The 18,998-nt window shown below is 37.0% G+C and overlaps 1 protein-coding gene across 1 annotated transcript in view; it reads right to left on the bottom strand.

The window, feature by feature from the left end:
- CPA6 (carboxypeptidase A6) overlaps positions 1-18,998 on the bottom strand; it is a 267,113-nt gene that overhangs the window by 69,145 nt on the left and 178,970 nt on the right. Inside the window, exons 3-6 of the mRNA XM_054692202.1 lie at positions 18,179-18,303; positions 10,551-10,665; positions 8,938-9,039; positions 6,671-6,775 (exon numbers count right to left, since the gene is read on the bottom strand). Of these exons, the coding sequence (XP_054548177.1) occupies positions 6,671-6,775; positions 8,938-9,039; positions 10,551-10,665; positions 18,179-18,303 (447 nt within the window). The remainder of the gene's footprint in view (positions 1-6,670; positions 6,776-8,937; positions 9,040-10,550; positions 10,666-18,178; positions 18,304-18,998) is intronic.

Raw genomic sequence — 18,998 nt, 5'->3', positions numbered from 1 at the left:
TGGCAAGAGTAGATGTCCTTCCCTTGTTCTGATCTTAGGGGAAAGCATTTAGTTATTTACCATTAAGTGTAATGTTTACTGTGGGATTATTGGATACTGCTTATAAAGTTGAGCACATTCTCCTCTAATTCCTTTTATTCTGTTTTTATTATGAATACATGTTGAATTTTATCAAATGCCTTTTCTGTATCAATTGATACAATTATGTGATTTTTTTCACCCTTTAGCTTAATATGGTAGTTTACATTAATTTGCAAACACTGAACCAGACTTGCATCCTAGAAATAAACCCCACTTAGCCATTATTTATTAATTTAATAGATAGCTAAATTCTAATTTATAATACTTTGTTATGGATTTTTGAATCTAGTTTCATGAAAGATATTAGTCTCCAGGTTTCATTTTTTTTTTTCTATCTTCTTCACATGATTTTAGTATCAGGTAATACTAGAATTGGAAGTGTTTTCTATTTTTGGAAATATTGTCTACAATTTGTTTTCTTTAAACATTTGGTAGAATTTTACAGTGAAACTGTTATAGGGCAGCCCCAATACAAAACAGAGTGCCTGACTGTGGGTCCTCACCTGCGCGCTTAAAAGGACTTATCAATGCTCTACTGTAGGCACACACGAAAGGTTAATAAAAGGTTTATTTACAAGGGAAGGGCAAATGAGGAAATGTACAGCTCAGGGAGAAAAGTGAGAGACAAAGTTTTAAATGCGTCCTACCTGATCCGCCGATCTGGAATCCCAAATGGCACTCTGAGACTGGCTACGAGCCAGGAGCCGTGAAGCCAGGAGGCGAGCAACAGAGCGAGAGACCCCAAGGCCCACGTGTTTGGTTTTCATACCCAACCCTGCTGCTTAACTCCACCCTCAGGTCCCAGTCACCTTCCCTTTGGTGGTGACGGGATTTGTCTTTCCCAATGTCTTGATGACTTTGGTCTGGAGTGGGGGTGGAGTCCACAAAGCCTGTATGGGATTAGCTCAGAACATCCTTTCCCCCTAATAAAACCATTTGGAATGTGTATGTATAAATAAAATTTTAATATCATGAACTGAGTGTCCTAGAGCTTTGTTAGCTGGTTCTTGAAAACACCACCAACAAAGCTATTTGTTTCAATGATTTTCCTCTTTTCCCTAATAAATAATCCATTTGTATTATTTCTTCCTGCTTGCTTTGGGCTTATTTTCTATTCTTTTCCTAGATTCTTGAAGTAAGAGCTTAAACAATTGTTCTGAGACTTTTTTCTCTAATGTATGCTTTTAGTGCTATAATTTTACTTCTTGACAGTGTACCATAAATTTTGATCTGTTGTATTCTATTTTCATTCAGTTCAATTTTAAAAATTTATTTTATCTTAGAATGCACATTCTTTTTTAGTCCTATGGAACACATACTAACAGTGATCTAAAATGTTGGCCGTTGAATTCCATATTATACTTGATGATTTTCTTTCTAAATATTCTGTTGGTTATTAACTTATACCAAATTATTGATATGATAATAACAGATTGATTTTAAGTGCCCATTATATTCTAAGTACTCTGTACATTTTACATGCATTTAATTCTCCCAATAACCCAATGTGTTACATACTGTTATTTTCCCTATTTTATTAAGGTTCAGAGATGTTAAATGACTTTCCTACCCAGATCGTATAGTTAGCAAATGGCAGAACTGGCATTTGAACATAGAATTGTGTTACTTCTAAATGTGAGTGCATAACTTCTATGCAATCTTTTGTTTGCGCTGGATTCTAGAACTTGATAAATTATCCTCCAGTTCACATTTGAGTAAGGATGCAGAGATTATAGTGGTGATTGTGGGGAAAATTCCATCAGGATGTGGTAGGCAGTCTCTAAGGTGGATGCCAAAGACTCCTGCCTCTTGGCACTCATGCTCTCATGTAATGCTCTCACCTTTCATATGGTCTGGACCTAGCGATTCACTTCTTAGGAACAGAATATTGCAAAATGATCAGATGTCACTTCTTAGATTAAGTTACACAGAGACTGCTCTTAAGTTTGGCCTGCTCTCTCTTATTTCCTCACCTTCTCTGAGGGAAGTAAACTACTTCTAACAATTATCATACATGAATCTTCCTTTTTTTGTGGTTACACTATGTACTTGGAAATTTAGCTTGAGCTGTATGCTGTTGTATATGGCTGTACAGTTTGTGTACTATAAAAATCCAGATAATCCACCACGACCAAGCAGGATTCATTCCAGGGACACAAGGATGGTTTAACATCCGAAAATCAATCAACGTTATCCAACACATCAACAAAAAGAAATATAAAAACCATATGATAATATCAATGGATGCCGAGAAAGCTTTCAACAAAGTGCAACACCCATTCATGATAAAAGCCCTTGAAATTCTTGGGATACAAGGAACATACCTCAATATCATAAAGGCCATCTATGACAAGCCAACAGCCAGTATCATTCTCAATGGTGAAAAGCTGAAAGCAATTCCATTAAGATCTGGAACAAGACAAGGATGTCCACTCTCACCACTGCTTTTCAATATAATACTGGAAGTCCTAGCCAGAGCAATAAGACAAGAGAAAGACATCCAAGGAATCCAAATAGGAAAAGAAGAAGTCAAACTATCACTATTTGCAGATGATATGATAATATACATAGAGAACCCCAAAAACGCCACAGAAAAACTAATTCAACTCATCAATCAATTCAGTAAAGTGGCAGGATACAAAATCAACACGCAAAAGTCAGAAGCCTTCCTATACACAAACAATAAATCTGAAGAAGAAGAAATCAAAAAAACCATCCCTTTTTTTATTGAAACAAAAAAAATCAAATATTTGGGAATAAGTCTAACAAAAGAGGTAAAGGACCTATACAAAGAAAACTATAAAACACTGTTAAAAGAAATAGAAGAAGACACAAAGAAATGGAAAGACATCCCCTGCTCATGGATTGGAAGAATAAACATTATTAAAATGGCCATCCTACCAAAAGCAATCTACAGATTCAATGCTATTCCAATCAAAATTTCAATGTCATTCTTCAAAGAAATAGAACAATTATTGATGAAATTCATATGGAATCACAAAAAACCCCGAATAGCCAAAGCTCTCCTGAAACAAAAAGAAGGAAATGGAGGCATCACACTCCCAGACTAAACTATACTACAAAGCCATAATCATCAAAACTGCATGGTATTGGAACAAGAACAGACATACAGACCAATGGAATCGAATAGAAAATCCAGAAATAAACCCACACATTTATGGTCAACTAATCTTTGACAAAGGAGCAAAGACTATGCATTGGAGCAAAGAGAGTTTGTTCAATAAATGGTGCTGGGAAAACTGGGTTGCTACATGCAAAAGAATGAAGCTTGACCACTACCTCACACCATACACAAAAATCAACTCAAAATGGATTAAAGAACTAGACATAAGACCTGAAACCATAAAATATATAGAAGGAAATATAGGCGAAACACTACATGATTTGCACATCAAAGACATCTTTACAGACACATCACCCAAAGCAGTGATAGTGAAGGCAAAGATAAACAGCTGGGACTACTACAAATTAAAGAGCTTCTGCACAGCAAAAGAGACAATAACAAAAACAAAGAGAAACCCCACCAACTGGGAGAACATTTTTGTGCCCAACACTAATGATAAAGGACTGATCACAAAAATCTGCAAAGAGCTGATGAGACTCAACAACAACAAAGAAAATAATCCAGCCCAAAAATGGGCAGAAGAGCTAAAAAGAAACTTCTCTGAAGAGGAAATGCAAATGGCCAACAGGCATATGAAAAAATGTTCAATATCACTTGTAATCAGGGAAATGCAAATCAAAACTACCATGAGATACCATCTTACACCAGTGAGAATGGCACATATTAAAAAAACTAGCAACAGCAAATGTTGTCGAGGTTGTGGGAAAAAAAGGAACTCTTCTACACTGTTGGTGGGAGTGCAAACTGGTCCAACCACTATGGAGAGCTGTGTGGAGATTTCTGGACCTACTAAACATAGAGCTTCCATATGATCCAGCAATTCCACTCCTAGGTATTTACCCAAAGGACACAGAAACATCAATTCCAAAGAGCACCTGCACCCCTATGTTTATAGCAGCACTATTTACAATAGCTAAGCTTTGGAAACAGCCAAAATGCCCAAAAATAGATGACTGGATCAAGAAGATGTGGTACATATATACCATGGAATATTACTCAGCATTCAAAAAAGATAAACACATGCAATTTGCAGCAACATGGATGGCGCTGGAAGGGATCATGCTCAGTGAAATAAGCCAAAAAGAAAAAGAAAAGTACGGATGGTCTCACTCATAGCAGGAATCTAGAAAACTTAAATAAGGGACCAGGAAAATGAATAACTATAAGAAAGTGAAAATCAAAATCAACAAAAAACTATGAACCAGAGACACTTTTTGGGGGGTGGTGGGCGGGAGGGGAGGGATTGGGGTCAGAATGGGGGGTTACAATTGTATGGGGGAATATAAAAATAAAATATATTATTTAAAAAAAAATCCAGGTGGTAACATTCATATTCTGAGATGACTTTTTTTATATATAGAGTATGCTTACATTGTTGTATTTGCTTTGGGGGTTATAGGTACAAATTTCTACAAATGCATATTTTCATATTCTTCCTAAACTACCATCCTCCTCCTCTGTTTTGCAGTCAGATGTTAAGAGTTTATTATTGGTTTGGTTTTGACTGATGCTTTATTTTTCTCTATATTCCACATATAAGTTGTCTTTCTTCTTCTGACTTATTTCACTTAGCAAATGGCAAGAGTCCATATTTTTAGATAGCTGAATAGTACTCCATATATATGTACTCCATATGTATATACATATATGTGTGTATGTGAACATTTTTCCAATCTGCTCCTCTGTCCTTGGGCTGTTTCTATAACTTAGCTATTTTAAATAGGGCTGTAATTAGCATACAAATACACATATCCCTTCAAATTAGTGTTTTTCTGTGTAGAAACCCAGGAGTGGAATTACAGGGTTACATATTAGATCCATTTTTAATATTTTTAGATACCTCCTTACTGTTTTCCATAGGGGTTGGACCAGTTTACAGTCTCACCAGCATTACCTCAGAATTCCTTTTTCTGTACATCCTCACCTACACTTGTTTCTTTTCCTTTTAATATGGGTCATTCCCATATGAGATGGTATCTTCCTATGAAAAGATTTAACAAGTCATCTTCCAGAAAATATATAGACGTACCAAGTGCCAGGTGTTGGGGATTTGGCAATAAGCAAGATAGTCTTTTCCCTTGGCATTGGTACAGAAAGAGACAGCTAATAATCACATGGCCAAGTTTAGGTGTCATATAAAGAAGTTGCATATGTAGAAGGCAAGGTTAAATGTTTGGGAGTTACATCTCATTATTAAATAATATACCAGACAATAATCTATATAATAGATGTTTTATACTTAACCATTCCCTCTCCTTTTTTTTAAACTTGAAATAGCAGATAATATATGGTGTATATGCTTTAAATATTTAATATAAGGGTAGTAGAGCTAACAATTTATTAGCTTTTGATTTTTGTCCTAGCAGGATGAAATGGTGTTTTGTGAATTCAAATTGCTCAACACATTGAAAGGGAACAGCTTAAATTTTATTACACAATATTCATAAAAATCAAGTATACTTTTATGAGATTTGTAATGGCATATTTGGGAAATTTAGTATATTATTGACATTTGAGAGGGATATTTTTTCCAAGAATAGGAGAGTCTTCAAAATCTTAAACTTCACTAGGGCATGTCATTACCCCATAAGACACACTAAGATATAAGTGAAATATTTAAATATCTTTTGTATCTTTATTGGTTCTCTATAAGGTCAGGTCTAAGTACAGATCTAAAGAAATTTGTAGACTCATTTTCCAAAAACTTTCATTTCATTAGACTTCTTCACTTTCATCAGTACTAGTGGTTAATTTTCTTCTAAGACTCTTAAAAAAACCATGAAAGTTACTGCATTCTTGACAATCATCAGAAAAATATTAGAACATATTAGTCCATGATGTTGGCTCCCTATTGGGATAGGGACACACTTGATGATATAATCTCAGAGTTCATGATTTAAATGAAGCTTTTAGAAAATAAATCACTATAAGTCATCAACTATTGGAATCAAAGACCATACCTGAAAGTGAGAATGTTAAATCCACAAATGCTAAAGCTTTGGAGTACAAAATGCTATCTGGCATTCATCTCTTTATTGTTATAGCATATGTGAAAGAATTTTGATGGAGGTCAGGTGATGAAGAACTTTGAGATGAATATCTTATAATAAATTGCTATAGAACACTGAAAATTAGATTTTCAGCCTTACGTCATATGTAGTACAATGGTTGATTCTCAATTTGTCACAAATCCATAAATATTCTGAACCTCAGTTTCTTTCTCTTTAATGAGAGTTGGTAATTCCTATTCCTAAGGGCAGAGGATGGAGCTAAACTTATGAGATGTTTTTATAAATTTGAATGCCACCCAGTAAACCAAGGTGTTATATCATTCAATTTAGGGATCACTGGCATTAAATCTCCACTTTTGTTCTCCAATTAGAACAAAAGACATGGGAAACACCAATAAATTGAAATGGACATTATGTAAAGAGTTTAACTTACCTCTTTTACAAACCACTGACAAAAGGCAGGACCAATCCACTCTCTTGCATGTATACCACAGTCTATCCAGACAGCTCTTTTGTAAGATCGTGATCTTCTGCCCAGCTAAAGATAAGAGTATTCATAGTAACCAACACAGGTTCTTGTTTTTGAATTCATGACAAGCGCACTTTAGTAAGGTTTCATCGTAATTCTTCACTATAGTTTAGTTCATTATGTAACCCCATAAAAAAGATTAAGAGATTTCCTATTTATTTTAGAAGTCCAGGCTTATTCCTACAAAAACTATACATTTATTACCCTAATTAAAAATAAATGAACTGGAAAATACCCAAGGGAAACATATTTGTTAAACAGCTATGTTTTATTGGTAAAGTGAAATCTTATTTCAACACAAGATGGAACAACAACTCAATTTGTAGAAAGAGGTGACAGATTTTTCCTTACCTTCCTATTATATCAATAATACTTAAAACCTGGCTTCTAATCTTGTAAGCTATAGGTAGTTCTTGACATTCTAGTCACAGGGGATCTAATTTTCACTTATTCATTATCTCACCCAACTAATATTATATGAAATCCTTTTCAGTGCTAGACATTGTGCTTGGCAGTGGAGATTCAATAATGAAAAAACAGTTCTCTGCTAGTGGGGAGGCAGGCCTGTGAGTAGACAATCACTATATGCATATATATATATATATGTTACTTTGGGAACAAGGGATGTTGTGTCTAATTTTCCTGGGAAAGAAAATATTTCAAAGAGCAGCATGAGTAGTTGATGAACTTGATGCTTGCCTAGCAGATAAGTTAGAAGAAGGCATCTCTAGGTTGGAAGAGAATCTGAGCATACCATATTTGAGGAATGGCTTCTGGAGTAAGAGGATGGGAGGTGAAAAGAAAATGGATATAGAGGCAGAGAACATACACATGGATATTACATAAAGGAGGTGAGGCTTCTGTGTGAATGTGAGAGAGAAAGAGTATGAGCTCACACTGACAGTGTGGAGGAAAGATTAAAGATAGAGGACAGGGACTTGAAGTTTGGTATACTGAGCCCATTATTGCAATAATCTGAGAAGAATAGTTTCAAATATAAATTTGGAAAGTGGGGACCAGAGATTAGGATAGACCCAAAAGATATTTAGGAGAATCATCAATTCTTTGTTGTAGATTTAAAATAGTTAAAATAAAGGAGAGGAATTTAGGAAGATCCTCCTCTTTCTGGACTGGGTGCATCTACATTTGAAGTGCTTTTATAGACATCCAGATATGAACAAAAAGTAGGCAATGAAGATAAATTTAAAGCTCAGAGTGTGACTCTATTGAGTAGAAAAGTCTAGAATGATTGTTACCTAGAATGATATTCTATTGAGAGTTGTTTGAGGGAGGGTAGATATGAGGAGAGGGTCCTAGAATTAGCAGAATGTAAGGAAAGACAAGGGCAGAGGGGTCTGTGAATGAGACCTGAGGGAATGTTCAGAGAAGAAGTGAGGAGAATCACTAGAAGTTATTGTTGGCAAGAGAAGGGTTAGAGGTGTCAAATTTATTGTTTGAGCAGGACATATGTGTCTCTATATAATGGCTAAATAAGGAGGGGATTGTGGGGGGGGGGAGGAAGAAGGGCAGAGACCAGTGTGTCAAGGTCTGACTGGGAGGTGAGAGAATAAAGACAATGAATACAGATTAAATCCTTTTAGATGTTTGTCTTCAAATGTATGGTGAACTATTGTTCAGTAGCTAGATTGGTTATGAGTTGCTACTACTTAAGATGAACCAATTTTGAAGTTTTTTTCAAGTGGATCAAAAAATCTGAATGTTAAAAGAAGTCTTCTCTGGAATACTCAAAGGCAAGTATCAAATATGGCTCAACTTGGGCCTCCCTTGGTGGCACAGCAGTTGAGTGCTGGGCTGCGAAGCTGCCTGCAGCCTCTGCAGCGCCGGTTTGATCCCTGGCCACAGGGCGAGGGTCCCACATGGCGTGCAGACCTCTCCTGCCGCCCGCTACTTCCCTCAGCAGTGTACTTTTCCAGTCAGCCTGTTCTGTTCCCCGCTCTGGCTCTGGTGAATTCTCTCACCCTCCCTCACTTCTGACTGTACCTAGTGCTTGTATAAATAAATAATCTTTAAAAAAATATATGGCTCAACTTTCCCCACCCCCTGAAATTATTAGATGTTAAATATGAGATATTATGAAAGACCATTTCCTCTTGTCAAAGTTGAAGATGAACATCTAAGCAGATATTTATTTAATAATTTCTCATTTTCACCTTTAGAACAAAAAGAGATCTTCCTTCATATGATTTTCCAATTGAGAACATATGAATGAAGCCTGTATAAGTTTTATTCAGATGATGCATCCAATTCTGAATCTAAAAGCAAAAAAATATAAACCATGTCAGACTCTCATAACTATGGAAATTTTAGTACAGAAAAGATAAAAACTACAATAGGTCTCAGAACTCAAAGAGGAACATTAAATTAAAAAAAGCCCAGTTATTTTCCATTAATTCTTTTGAATTCTTAAAATTATTTTATTTTCTACCTTTACAAATAATAATGTCCTCCTATCCTTGTTTTTCCCTCTTTAAAGCATACCTTCTATTGCCATTTATCATTAATATCTTGATGATAGAAATTTACAGATAGCTAATGTGTTCTGGGTTCTTTTTGAAAGTCAAAATTTATTTCTGGGTCCTCCCTGATGGCACAAGGGGTAAGCGTCAGCATTATGAAGCAATCTGCAGCCACTGCAGCACGAGTTCAATCCCCGGCCAGGGTGGTGACCCACATGGCTCAGCAGACCTCTCCTGTCTCACCCATTGCTCCTCACTCTTTCTCTGGGTGAATGCTCTCATCCTCTGGCCTGTACCCCAGCTCTTGTATGCATAAATCTTTCAAAAACCAAAAAAACTTATTTCTATCTCTCCCCAAGCATTTAAGAGGAAAAAAAAATCAACTTCAAGAAAACCATCCAAACTACTTGAAAGTATTCATTAAATTCCCACATATTGTAATTTGCCACTAAGCGGAAGATGCTAACTAAAAGAGACATTATCTTTTGCATTTAAACGTTATTCTGCTAAGTCACACACTGGAGAGCATACTCTGAATAGTTTCTCCAGTAATAGTGTACATTTGCATTGATCCATTCACAGACACTTATCTGTCATCAGGAGAAGGTATATTTGAGATGGATAAAGAAGGCACTTAGAAAGATAGGTGATAATTTTGACTTAAAAGCCCTCTAAAGAGTAAGGAAGTCACACAAAAGTATCCCACTGTTCCATGCTGTGAAGGAGGCTCTGCTGAAAAAGTGAATTTTGGAAAGCACCCATATTTTCTTTCTATTATTTAGTCTTATGAGTAGGATATAAGCAGGATATGTCTCTATATATTTGTATGTACATAAACACATTTTTAAAAATTCACTTGTTAATAACACTTCTATGTAAAACTTTTTAATCCCCCATACCCCATCTTTGCATCTGTTCCAGGGAAGATTTCAAAGATCACATTACCTGTCAACCAAGTCATTGGCCTTGAATTCTGTCTATCTGAAACTTCCATGGCTTTTTAGTGAAGGTCTTTGTAGAAGTACAGATACCTTACCTTACTTTTCCATTGCACTTCCCCTGTCCTTTGTAGGAGTGGGTTGGGCAAAGCAGGTGAAATTCAAATCATTTTGCTATGTCTTCTATGGCAGTAAAAGGCTTAATGGAAGAGGTGACTGATCAGAATGCCTAGGCAATATGAGCTATATATACTTTTCATATAGCCCCACTGTCACTATGCATTTCTCCCAGTCCTTAGATCTAAATAAGATTGCATTTGTAAAGAAAAAAAAAAAAACAAACCAATAATGACTCCTTTGATTACATACTTCTTCTAAGGAGTGATAAACTTCATAATTATATTCAGCAAGTGATCTTCGACTTCTCTGGGTTTGCAAACTGCTTCCCTTTTCCAGTGCTTTCTGCAGATCATCTATGAGTATCCTGGATTTGAAATGATAGAAAATCAGGTAATATCAAGGGAAAGTCACACATCCATGAAAATGACAATGAAAATGGACATTTCTAAAAATACTAAAATGTTGGGAAAATTTTTTTCAGACAATAAAAACTATTAAATGTAATGAATTAAAAATGTAAAATTATAAGCAGATGTTCCCAAATAGTATTATAACTACCACTGATTGAACAGTTACTAGACAGACAGGAACCTTTATATATATTGAATACCTACCAGGTACTAGGCATTGTATTGTTTTTTTTCACATATGATCTTATTTATTTATTTTTTTTTAAATTTGACCATAGTAACCATGATGTGGATTTTATTGTTATCTCCATTTTACAAATGGAGAAACAGGTTCAAAAGGGTTAAGAACACACCAATGTTACTCTGCTGGTTTTACAGAGCCAGAATTTGAATTTGGAATGTGAACCCAAATTTTAATCTTTTGACCCCAGGTCCAGTGTAACATTTTGAAAACTGAAACAAGACTCCATTGCCACTTCCTCTTTTCCTTCTGCTTCTTTCTTTCTTTCTTTTTTTTTTTTTTAAGATTTATTTATTTATTTATACAAGCACTGGGTACAGTCAGAAGCACGGGAGGGTGAAAGAATTCACCAGAGCCAGAGCGGAGAGCAGAGTAGGCAGACTAATGAAGTACACTGCTGTGGGGAGCAGCGGGTGGCAGGAAAGGTCTGCGCGCCATGTGGGACCCTCGCCCTGTGGCCAGGGATCAAACCGGCGCTGCAGAGGCTGCGGGCAGCTTGCTCAACCGCTGCACCACCAGGGAGGCCCTCCTGCTGATTCTTTCTGTCCCCATCTCTTTCATCATTGGAAGATTTTTCTTGTCTCTCCCAGCATACCTGGCCCAATACTCAGAGGGCAAAGTAGGTAAGAAACTGTCTTCAAGGAAACTGACAATCAAAACAAAAAACCTAGCTTTAACAAAGGCATTTTCACTGCCTGCCAATATTAAGAATACCAAGAGTAGACAAACTCAGTTAATCAAAGTGAATGAATTTGGAAATCGAAGACTGAGGTCACGGTGACTGTAATGTGTGGAACCAGATCTAGCTGGAGTTATTAGCTTATTTTTAAATTTTTAATGCAGTACCATTGTTTTATAGCCTTGTTAATTTCTTGACAGTATAGGATTTCTCCCCCCAGGGGTGGTTATACCAGCTCTCCCCGCACTAAAACACCCATAGTCCTCCACCATAGTCCATTTGCCCTCCCCACATGCCTCAGATCTATGCTCCATTTTCAAGGGTTGGTTTTAAAGTCTGTCCTTGTCTGACCCTTTCTTTGGTGTCTCTATATTCTTGATGAGACATCTGATCTACATACAGGCTTGTCTTCTCAACACTCACCCATCTCTTCTAACTAGGGTGCCATGCGCTAACAAGGTGCTCACTCTTTGGAATATTTAGAGATGTTAAAGAGCCCCTAAATTATTTCTTCTGGGCCTGGCAGGCAGCTAAAAAGTTTTGCTTGCGTGTTTTATCTTTTTTTTTTTTAAATATTTTTATTTATTTATGCATATAAGAGCTGGGGTACAGGCCAGAGTTGTGTGCATGTGAAGGGGGGTGAGAGGATTCATCAGAGACAGAGTAGGGAGCAGAACAGGCAGATTGACTGAAATACACTGCTGAGGGGAGCAGCAGGCAAGTCAGGAGAGGTCTGCAGCGCCATGTGGGTTGCTCGCTGGCCGGCTGGGGAACTTGTGTTGTGGAGGCTGCGCACAGCTTCATAGGTTGCATCTTAACCCCCTGCGCCACCAGGGAGGCCCACATGTTTTATCTTTCAAAAGAATTTACAGAAGGTGAAATTAGAGCTAAGGAATTTTACAGTATAGCCAGTGCAGGTCTTAAAAATCAAAATGGACCTGTATGTCTGTGTCTACACTTCCTTTGTTGAGAGAGAATATGGAATGGTCAAGAAAGCTAGTTTGATTAGGGCTGAGGTGGTTTTAAACTGTCAACACCTTCTAGTTACTGCAATCAATCTTTAGATATGCCTCCCTCACCCTGTCATGTATCCATTTTCATTGGCTGTTTCTCTATCTGAAAAAACTAGATTTGCCACTGCCAGAAATCTAAAGAGTCTTCTTCTAAAATCCCAGTTGAAACATATAAAAATACACAAACAAAAATAGAAACTTTAAAAATATTCAAAAAGTTTAGGGCGTTTACAAAACTGATATATTTTTTTGCAATACTTGTAAAGTGGACAGATTGTCTAAATATAAATAAGTGCAGATAACTTGTTTCCACTCAAGGTAAGAGCAATTTCTCTGATTCATCACTTGGGTTGCCAGTTCTTGGTAGAAAAACCATTGTTGCCTTAAAAAAGGTAATATTTTCCCAAGAGTTTCAGTATGAAAAGTTATTTATGCTTCTTAGTTGATTAGATTTTTGTAATTTATTGTCAATCGACAAATACTTGTTACCACATATAAAATGCTCAGAAAACGGTCTAAATATTCTAAAGGAGAATGGCTCCCACAAAAGATTTGTTTTAATATTTTCTTGTCAACTTTGCTAGTGTTTTCAATGAAGTAAGAAAATGATAAAGTTTCAGTTTGATGTTGAAAGCAATCACATTAGGTTATTAACTCCTTTAATGAATATACTCTTAAGTTTCTCAGTTTTATTTTAAAGTTTCCTAGTGCTATAAAAAGAGCTAGTCTTTGGATTCCTAGTGTTTTATCCATTCATTTAAATTAGTGATTCTTAACTTGGGTTGCTTCAGAACCCAGACTAGATCCTGTTACATCAGAATAGAATGTAAATAGGGTATGGGTCTGATTTAAAAACACATCAGATGATTTTAAAAATATTGTCAGGCTTAAGAACTACTAATTTAGACTAGCAATTTGGAAACCAGTAATTTAGGCTAATTAAATCTGGGGACTCACTGCTCTCAGTCCTCTAGATTAATTTCAAATAAATTTTTTTTAAAGATTTATTTATGCATACAAGAACTGGGGTATAGGCCAGAGGTGCAGGGGGTGAGAGGTGCAGGGGCCTCACTGGAGTGGCGAGCAAAACAGGCATATCTACTGAAATGCACTGCTGAGGGGAACAGTGAGTGAGACAGGAGAGGTCTGCTGTGCCATGTGATTCAGCTGTAGTGGCTGGCGATAGCTTGATAGCACTGAGTCTTTAACCCCTATGCCACCAGGGAGGTCCCTAAATCAATATTTTAAATAGATCATAAGTACACGACTGAGCCTTGCTTCCTTTTTCCTTTCTTGTCTGTGCTGGACATGGTCAACTCTTTATAGCACTTATTATCCTTCTTTCTTGGACTTGCTGTACTGCAAAAGCTCTAGATAATCTTGCAGCTAGTGTTCTGGATACAAATTTGTGATCTCTGACAAGCTAGAAGTTAAGAGCAAGGCAGAGGTCATCTCTTGATGCTGCTGTCTTAGCCACGTTGTGGTCACATAGACATGACTGTTCAGAAGGGGTTGCAGGCTGGACTTGCTCCAGCATCTAGTTACCAGCTTCATGCTGTGATCAGCAGTGGTAGTGGCAGGAGTAGTATAGCAACAGCCTCCTGACCTGTGGACTGTCACACAAAGAAGTAAACTATTTTATAGATTGAATTGCGTCCTTCAAATTCGTGTGTGCTCAGAATGTGGCGTTATTTGGAAATTGGGCTGTTTTAGGTGTAATTAAGAAGAAGCCACTAGGGTGGGCCCTAATCCAACATGACTGGTATACTAATAAAGGGTAAATTGGTTGTTTGGGTAGATAAAAAAATTCTAGAAATGGATGGTGCCCATGGTTGCACAGCAGTGTAAATGTGCTTAAGGCCTCATGTTTTATGTTTAAAATGGTAAATTTTATGTTATTTATATTTTATCACAATTTAAAAAAAGGGAAAGATGAGAACACAAAGATAGACATACATAGAGGGAAACAGTAGGAAGAGACGGTGAGAAGATGGCCATGAACAAACCAGGAGGGAGGCCTGGGAGATCCTTCCCTCACAAACAACTAACACTGCTGACACCTTGATTTCAGACTTCTAGCCTCCAGAAACATGAGATAACTGTTTGTTTTTTTAAACCAACAAACCTTTGGCCCTTTGTTTTGGTAGCCCTACTTGAGTGATTCAGGGTCACTGATCAGTAACAGACTGTACTTAATACAGGCCATAGGCACATCTAGACCTATTGTCCTTGCAAGTAGTTAAATGGAAGTCAGTAGACTGACAAGCACATGATATCCCCAAAATGGTTTTTGTTACCATTCTATTTTCTTAGTTACATATAGCTGATTACTACTCCTATCCCAAATTGTATACTCCTCCCCTCCCATAATAGTGACTAGAATTATTAAGAATTTTGCAAGTGATGTCATCACTTGGTATGAAAACATGTCCCCAAAGCTTCCAGGATGGGTAAGAGAGTCCCAAAATTTGAATTTCCTTTTTTTTCCAGGTATTTTATTGATAAAACAATAGAATTTCTCTTAGCAGAATAGCACCTCATCTGTTATTTCATTGAGACAGGTTGATCATCTCTAGGGGCAATACATAAGGGGTCATGATCTCTTTGCTTTGAAGATGACTATAGTTACATGTATGGCTGTACAGAATAAGTGATAATATTTTGAAAATACTCAGGGCTATAATAAAGTCAATTAAAATGATCTCTACCTATGGTCCCCTGGAATTTAATTGAGTCTTATGTGTTATCTTGGGACCAACAAAATGAATACTAAGTGATTGTTTCCTATGAGGAGACAACAGATTAAAAGCACTCATTTAAGATTATATGCTCTGTGATATTTTTTCTTTATCAGTTTCGCATGATTTATATTTAATGACAGAAAAGGGACTTGTTAAAATAACTGATATATTCTTTTTTTACTGAATAATTATTAATGAAGCATGTGTGTTATTGCTTGGCACCTAGAGATATAATTGCCAAGCTCTTTCCTGCCAGGCATTCACAGAATGAAAGCATGTCTTCAAAGCTACAGTAATGACTACAATGTGTCCAACATGAACAATAACTTTATGCACAGCTGTGTCTCTATTCTAGAAGCACAGACAAAATACTTTTCTCCAAAATGCATATCAGTGCTTTTATAAGACTGTAATGATCTTTTTGGCAGGGCAGTATTTCTGTGGATGAGGAGGCATGCCACCACCACTCTGCACCCCTTAGCACAGCGAAAAGGGCCCTCACTTGACCCAGGTCCTCAGACCTTGCCAGACACTATTAGGGATCTTTGTGCCAGTTTTGGCAGCACAAGAACTTGCTAAAATGTTGGGGTAGTTGAAGTTAATCATTTACAACCATTTCCCTCAGTCCTAAAATTCTAGGATACCAAAGAGACGGTTAAGTTACTCCCTTCTGTCTCAATATTCACATTGTGCTTCCTACCCTATCACAACTTGCCTCCACCCTGAAATCCTGCATTGACTCCATCTCTCCACCATTTCCTTGTGCTTACTGGAATCCCTCTTCCATTGTAAAGAAAATTCCCACATTCTCTGGTCTTTTCAAAGAAGCCTCATTTTTGCCGCAAGAGAAATTGGATTCTCAAGAACACACATTCTTTTGTATCTGTCTGTTCTTCCACCTCACCTACCAAGGGGTCAGAAGGGAGAGAGGTCAGTGACCTACTGGATCCCATTTTATATCTTCCCCCTTAATTTGTAACTTCCAGGAAGAACTCTTCTTCCCTTCAGCATCATGTTATTCCTGTTGCTTTCCCCTAACTTTAATCTTCCCAGCTCCTTCATGGCCACCCCCTGAATCTTGTCACCAGTCATATTTGTTCTGGTCCAGAATTCTTGACATCCAACAACCTACACCTTGTCAAAACTTCCATTTTTGTTGCCTTCAGTCACACTACACATTTTTCCATTATGTGCCTTTTTTATATCTAGGTTAGGCCCCATGGGTGAATACTTGAGCTAGTATCTCACTGGGAATCTCCACTTCCTTGCACCAAGATCATTCTGTCATTCTACCCAACAAAACTTCAATTCTGCATCCGTTCTGCTTTGCAACAACTCCTTTTATTAGTTCTACCCACAGTTTTTCTCTTGGCAGTAGTGTTCAATGAGTTTCTTTGCTTCTATAGATAATTTTGCTTCTTCATGAGAAAATTTAGCTGGCATGTCTTTCAACTTGCTGACTTTTCTCTCTACAATCTTAATCTGATGCCATTTGCATCTTTGTAATTATAATATATGAAGAGATAATCTTCAAACCCAGTCCTCCACCTGTGCATTCTTTCCCTGAATCATTTATATCTCCTTCCCCATTGGTCCCAACAACACTCAGCCTACCTGCCCATGTTGCTCCCACTGAAATAACACACCAATTTTAAGCAGTCATCATGCTGCAACCACCTGTTATTACTCCTCATTATTTGCTTCTTTTTATTCTGACTTCTAAGAGCACTACTCTGCCTTGCTCCTCCATGTTCTCACCTTCTGTTCACTTCTCTGTCTTTTGCTCCTAACAATCTAATCCCAGTATTAGAGTTACCAAAACAATTACCATTATTAAATCCAAAGGAAACTTGTCAGTCTTCTCTCTGGATATTACTACCGTACTTGGCACTATAAACATATTTCTTCTTTGACTCTTATGACTATCTTCTACTTCCTCTAGTCTTACTGCTCTCACTATGCCTTTAAAAACAGCTCTGAAAAATATCCAAACCTGTTGGAATGTGTCTATTCAGTCACTCAAGCCAAAGACTTGGAGTCATTCTTGACTTCATCCTCTTCCACCCACATCTGACCAAGTGCTCAGTCCAGGTGATTTTGCTTCTGAACTATTTTTTAAAATCTTTTCCTATTCCACTAATCTGGTCCTGATTTAGAGCCTCACTCTCTCTTATCTGGACTATTATTGTAGTATTCTACTGCTACTCCTGCCCAGTTACATGTAACTCCCTTGCTTAATTCCTCCATTTGTGTACCAAGGCCTATAGGATAAGATCTGAGCATCAGGCTTCCTACAACAGGCCAGGCCTCCTCTTGGCTCTAGGGCTTTTTTTTCACTCTGATAGATACTTTATGTACGAATAACAAAGATCACCTGTAGGTCCCTGGACATGTTTTGCTGCTCCTTCCCTGTGCTTGTATTGTTTCCCCTGCCTGCAAGGTCTTAGGTTTCATCCTCTGCCTAGCTGACACCACTCCTGCAGGAAATTTTTCTGCCTCCCATTCACCTTCTAGGTATTTTTAGATAGCACTCCTTTCCCCATACAGAAAAAAAATTTGTGTTTACACTAGCCATCTAGTAGTAATGGGAGGAAAATGTGTCAGTGTAGCTGCTCTCCTCTCTCCCATTACATTAATAAGCTTATCAAAGGTGAATATATTCATGTTGGTTTTCCCAATTCAGAAAGTAGTACCTGAAACATTTTGGAAGGCATTCAATATATAACCTGTACATAGCTCTCATTCAATTCAGTTTAGTTTAAATGAATTAAGCAAGCGAAAAAGAATGCTTACTTGTACTGGATGTTGGCTTCCTGTAAGAAGGCTAACAGGATCCAGGAACCATTTTTGGGAATATGGACATCTGTAACTGTTCCTTCTGATACATAGGAGATGCTGCCGGGCTGCCACAGGTCTACCTGTAGTGCAGGAACCAACCTATAATTCATATTCAATGCAGGTGGGGAAAGATCCATGTCACAATGTCAAATGCATTATTTATATACAGTAACATGAAACACTTTGGAATTAGACTGAATGCTTGCACAATTGGAATAAACTTATTCAATTTTGAATTTTGTATCCAAATGATATAGCATTAGAATTTCATCATAATTTACAGTAGTTTAAAGATCAGTAAATCCACAAGGTAAAAATGAGATAAAACAGGTTAAAGTATGCCTTTGATATTTTTTAAATGATTGTACAAATATTTGAATATTTTTTGAGTCATTTACATGTCTATATAACTTTGGGGTAACATTTTTACTCCTCTATATGTATACTCTCACTCCCCCCAATTCTTGTAATTTCTCTCAAAGTCTAAGAATTGTTTTTGCTGTACTTTGTCAATGTATTTTTTTTTTTTGTTATTTATAGTCAGTCCACAGACAAGTGAAATAACCCAATATCTGCCTTTCACTTTCTGACAGCATAATCATGTCAAGTTTCATCCACTTTATCCCAAAACACACTATTTATACTACTCAGCTATTTCAAAGTTTAACATTGAGTATATAGTCCATAATTATTTAGTCACCTGTCATTGGGCACTTGGGTTGGTTGGTTCAGTGACATGGGAGTACATAAACCTTTTCATCTTGGTAAATATTTA

Source organism: Talpa occidentalis, unplaced genomic scaffold, assembly GCF_014898055.3.
Source record: "Talpa occidentalis isolate TD23 unplaced genomic scaffold, MPIMG_talOcc4v2.1, whole genome shotgun sequence".
Classification (NCBI taxonomy): domain Eukaryota; kingdom Metazoa; phylum Chordata; class Mammalia; order Eulipotyphla; family Talpidae; genus Talpa; species Talpa occidentalis.
This window is presented reverse-complemented; position numbering and strand designations above follow the sequence as displayed.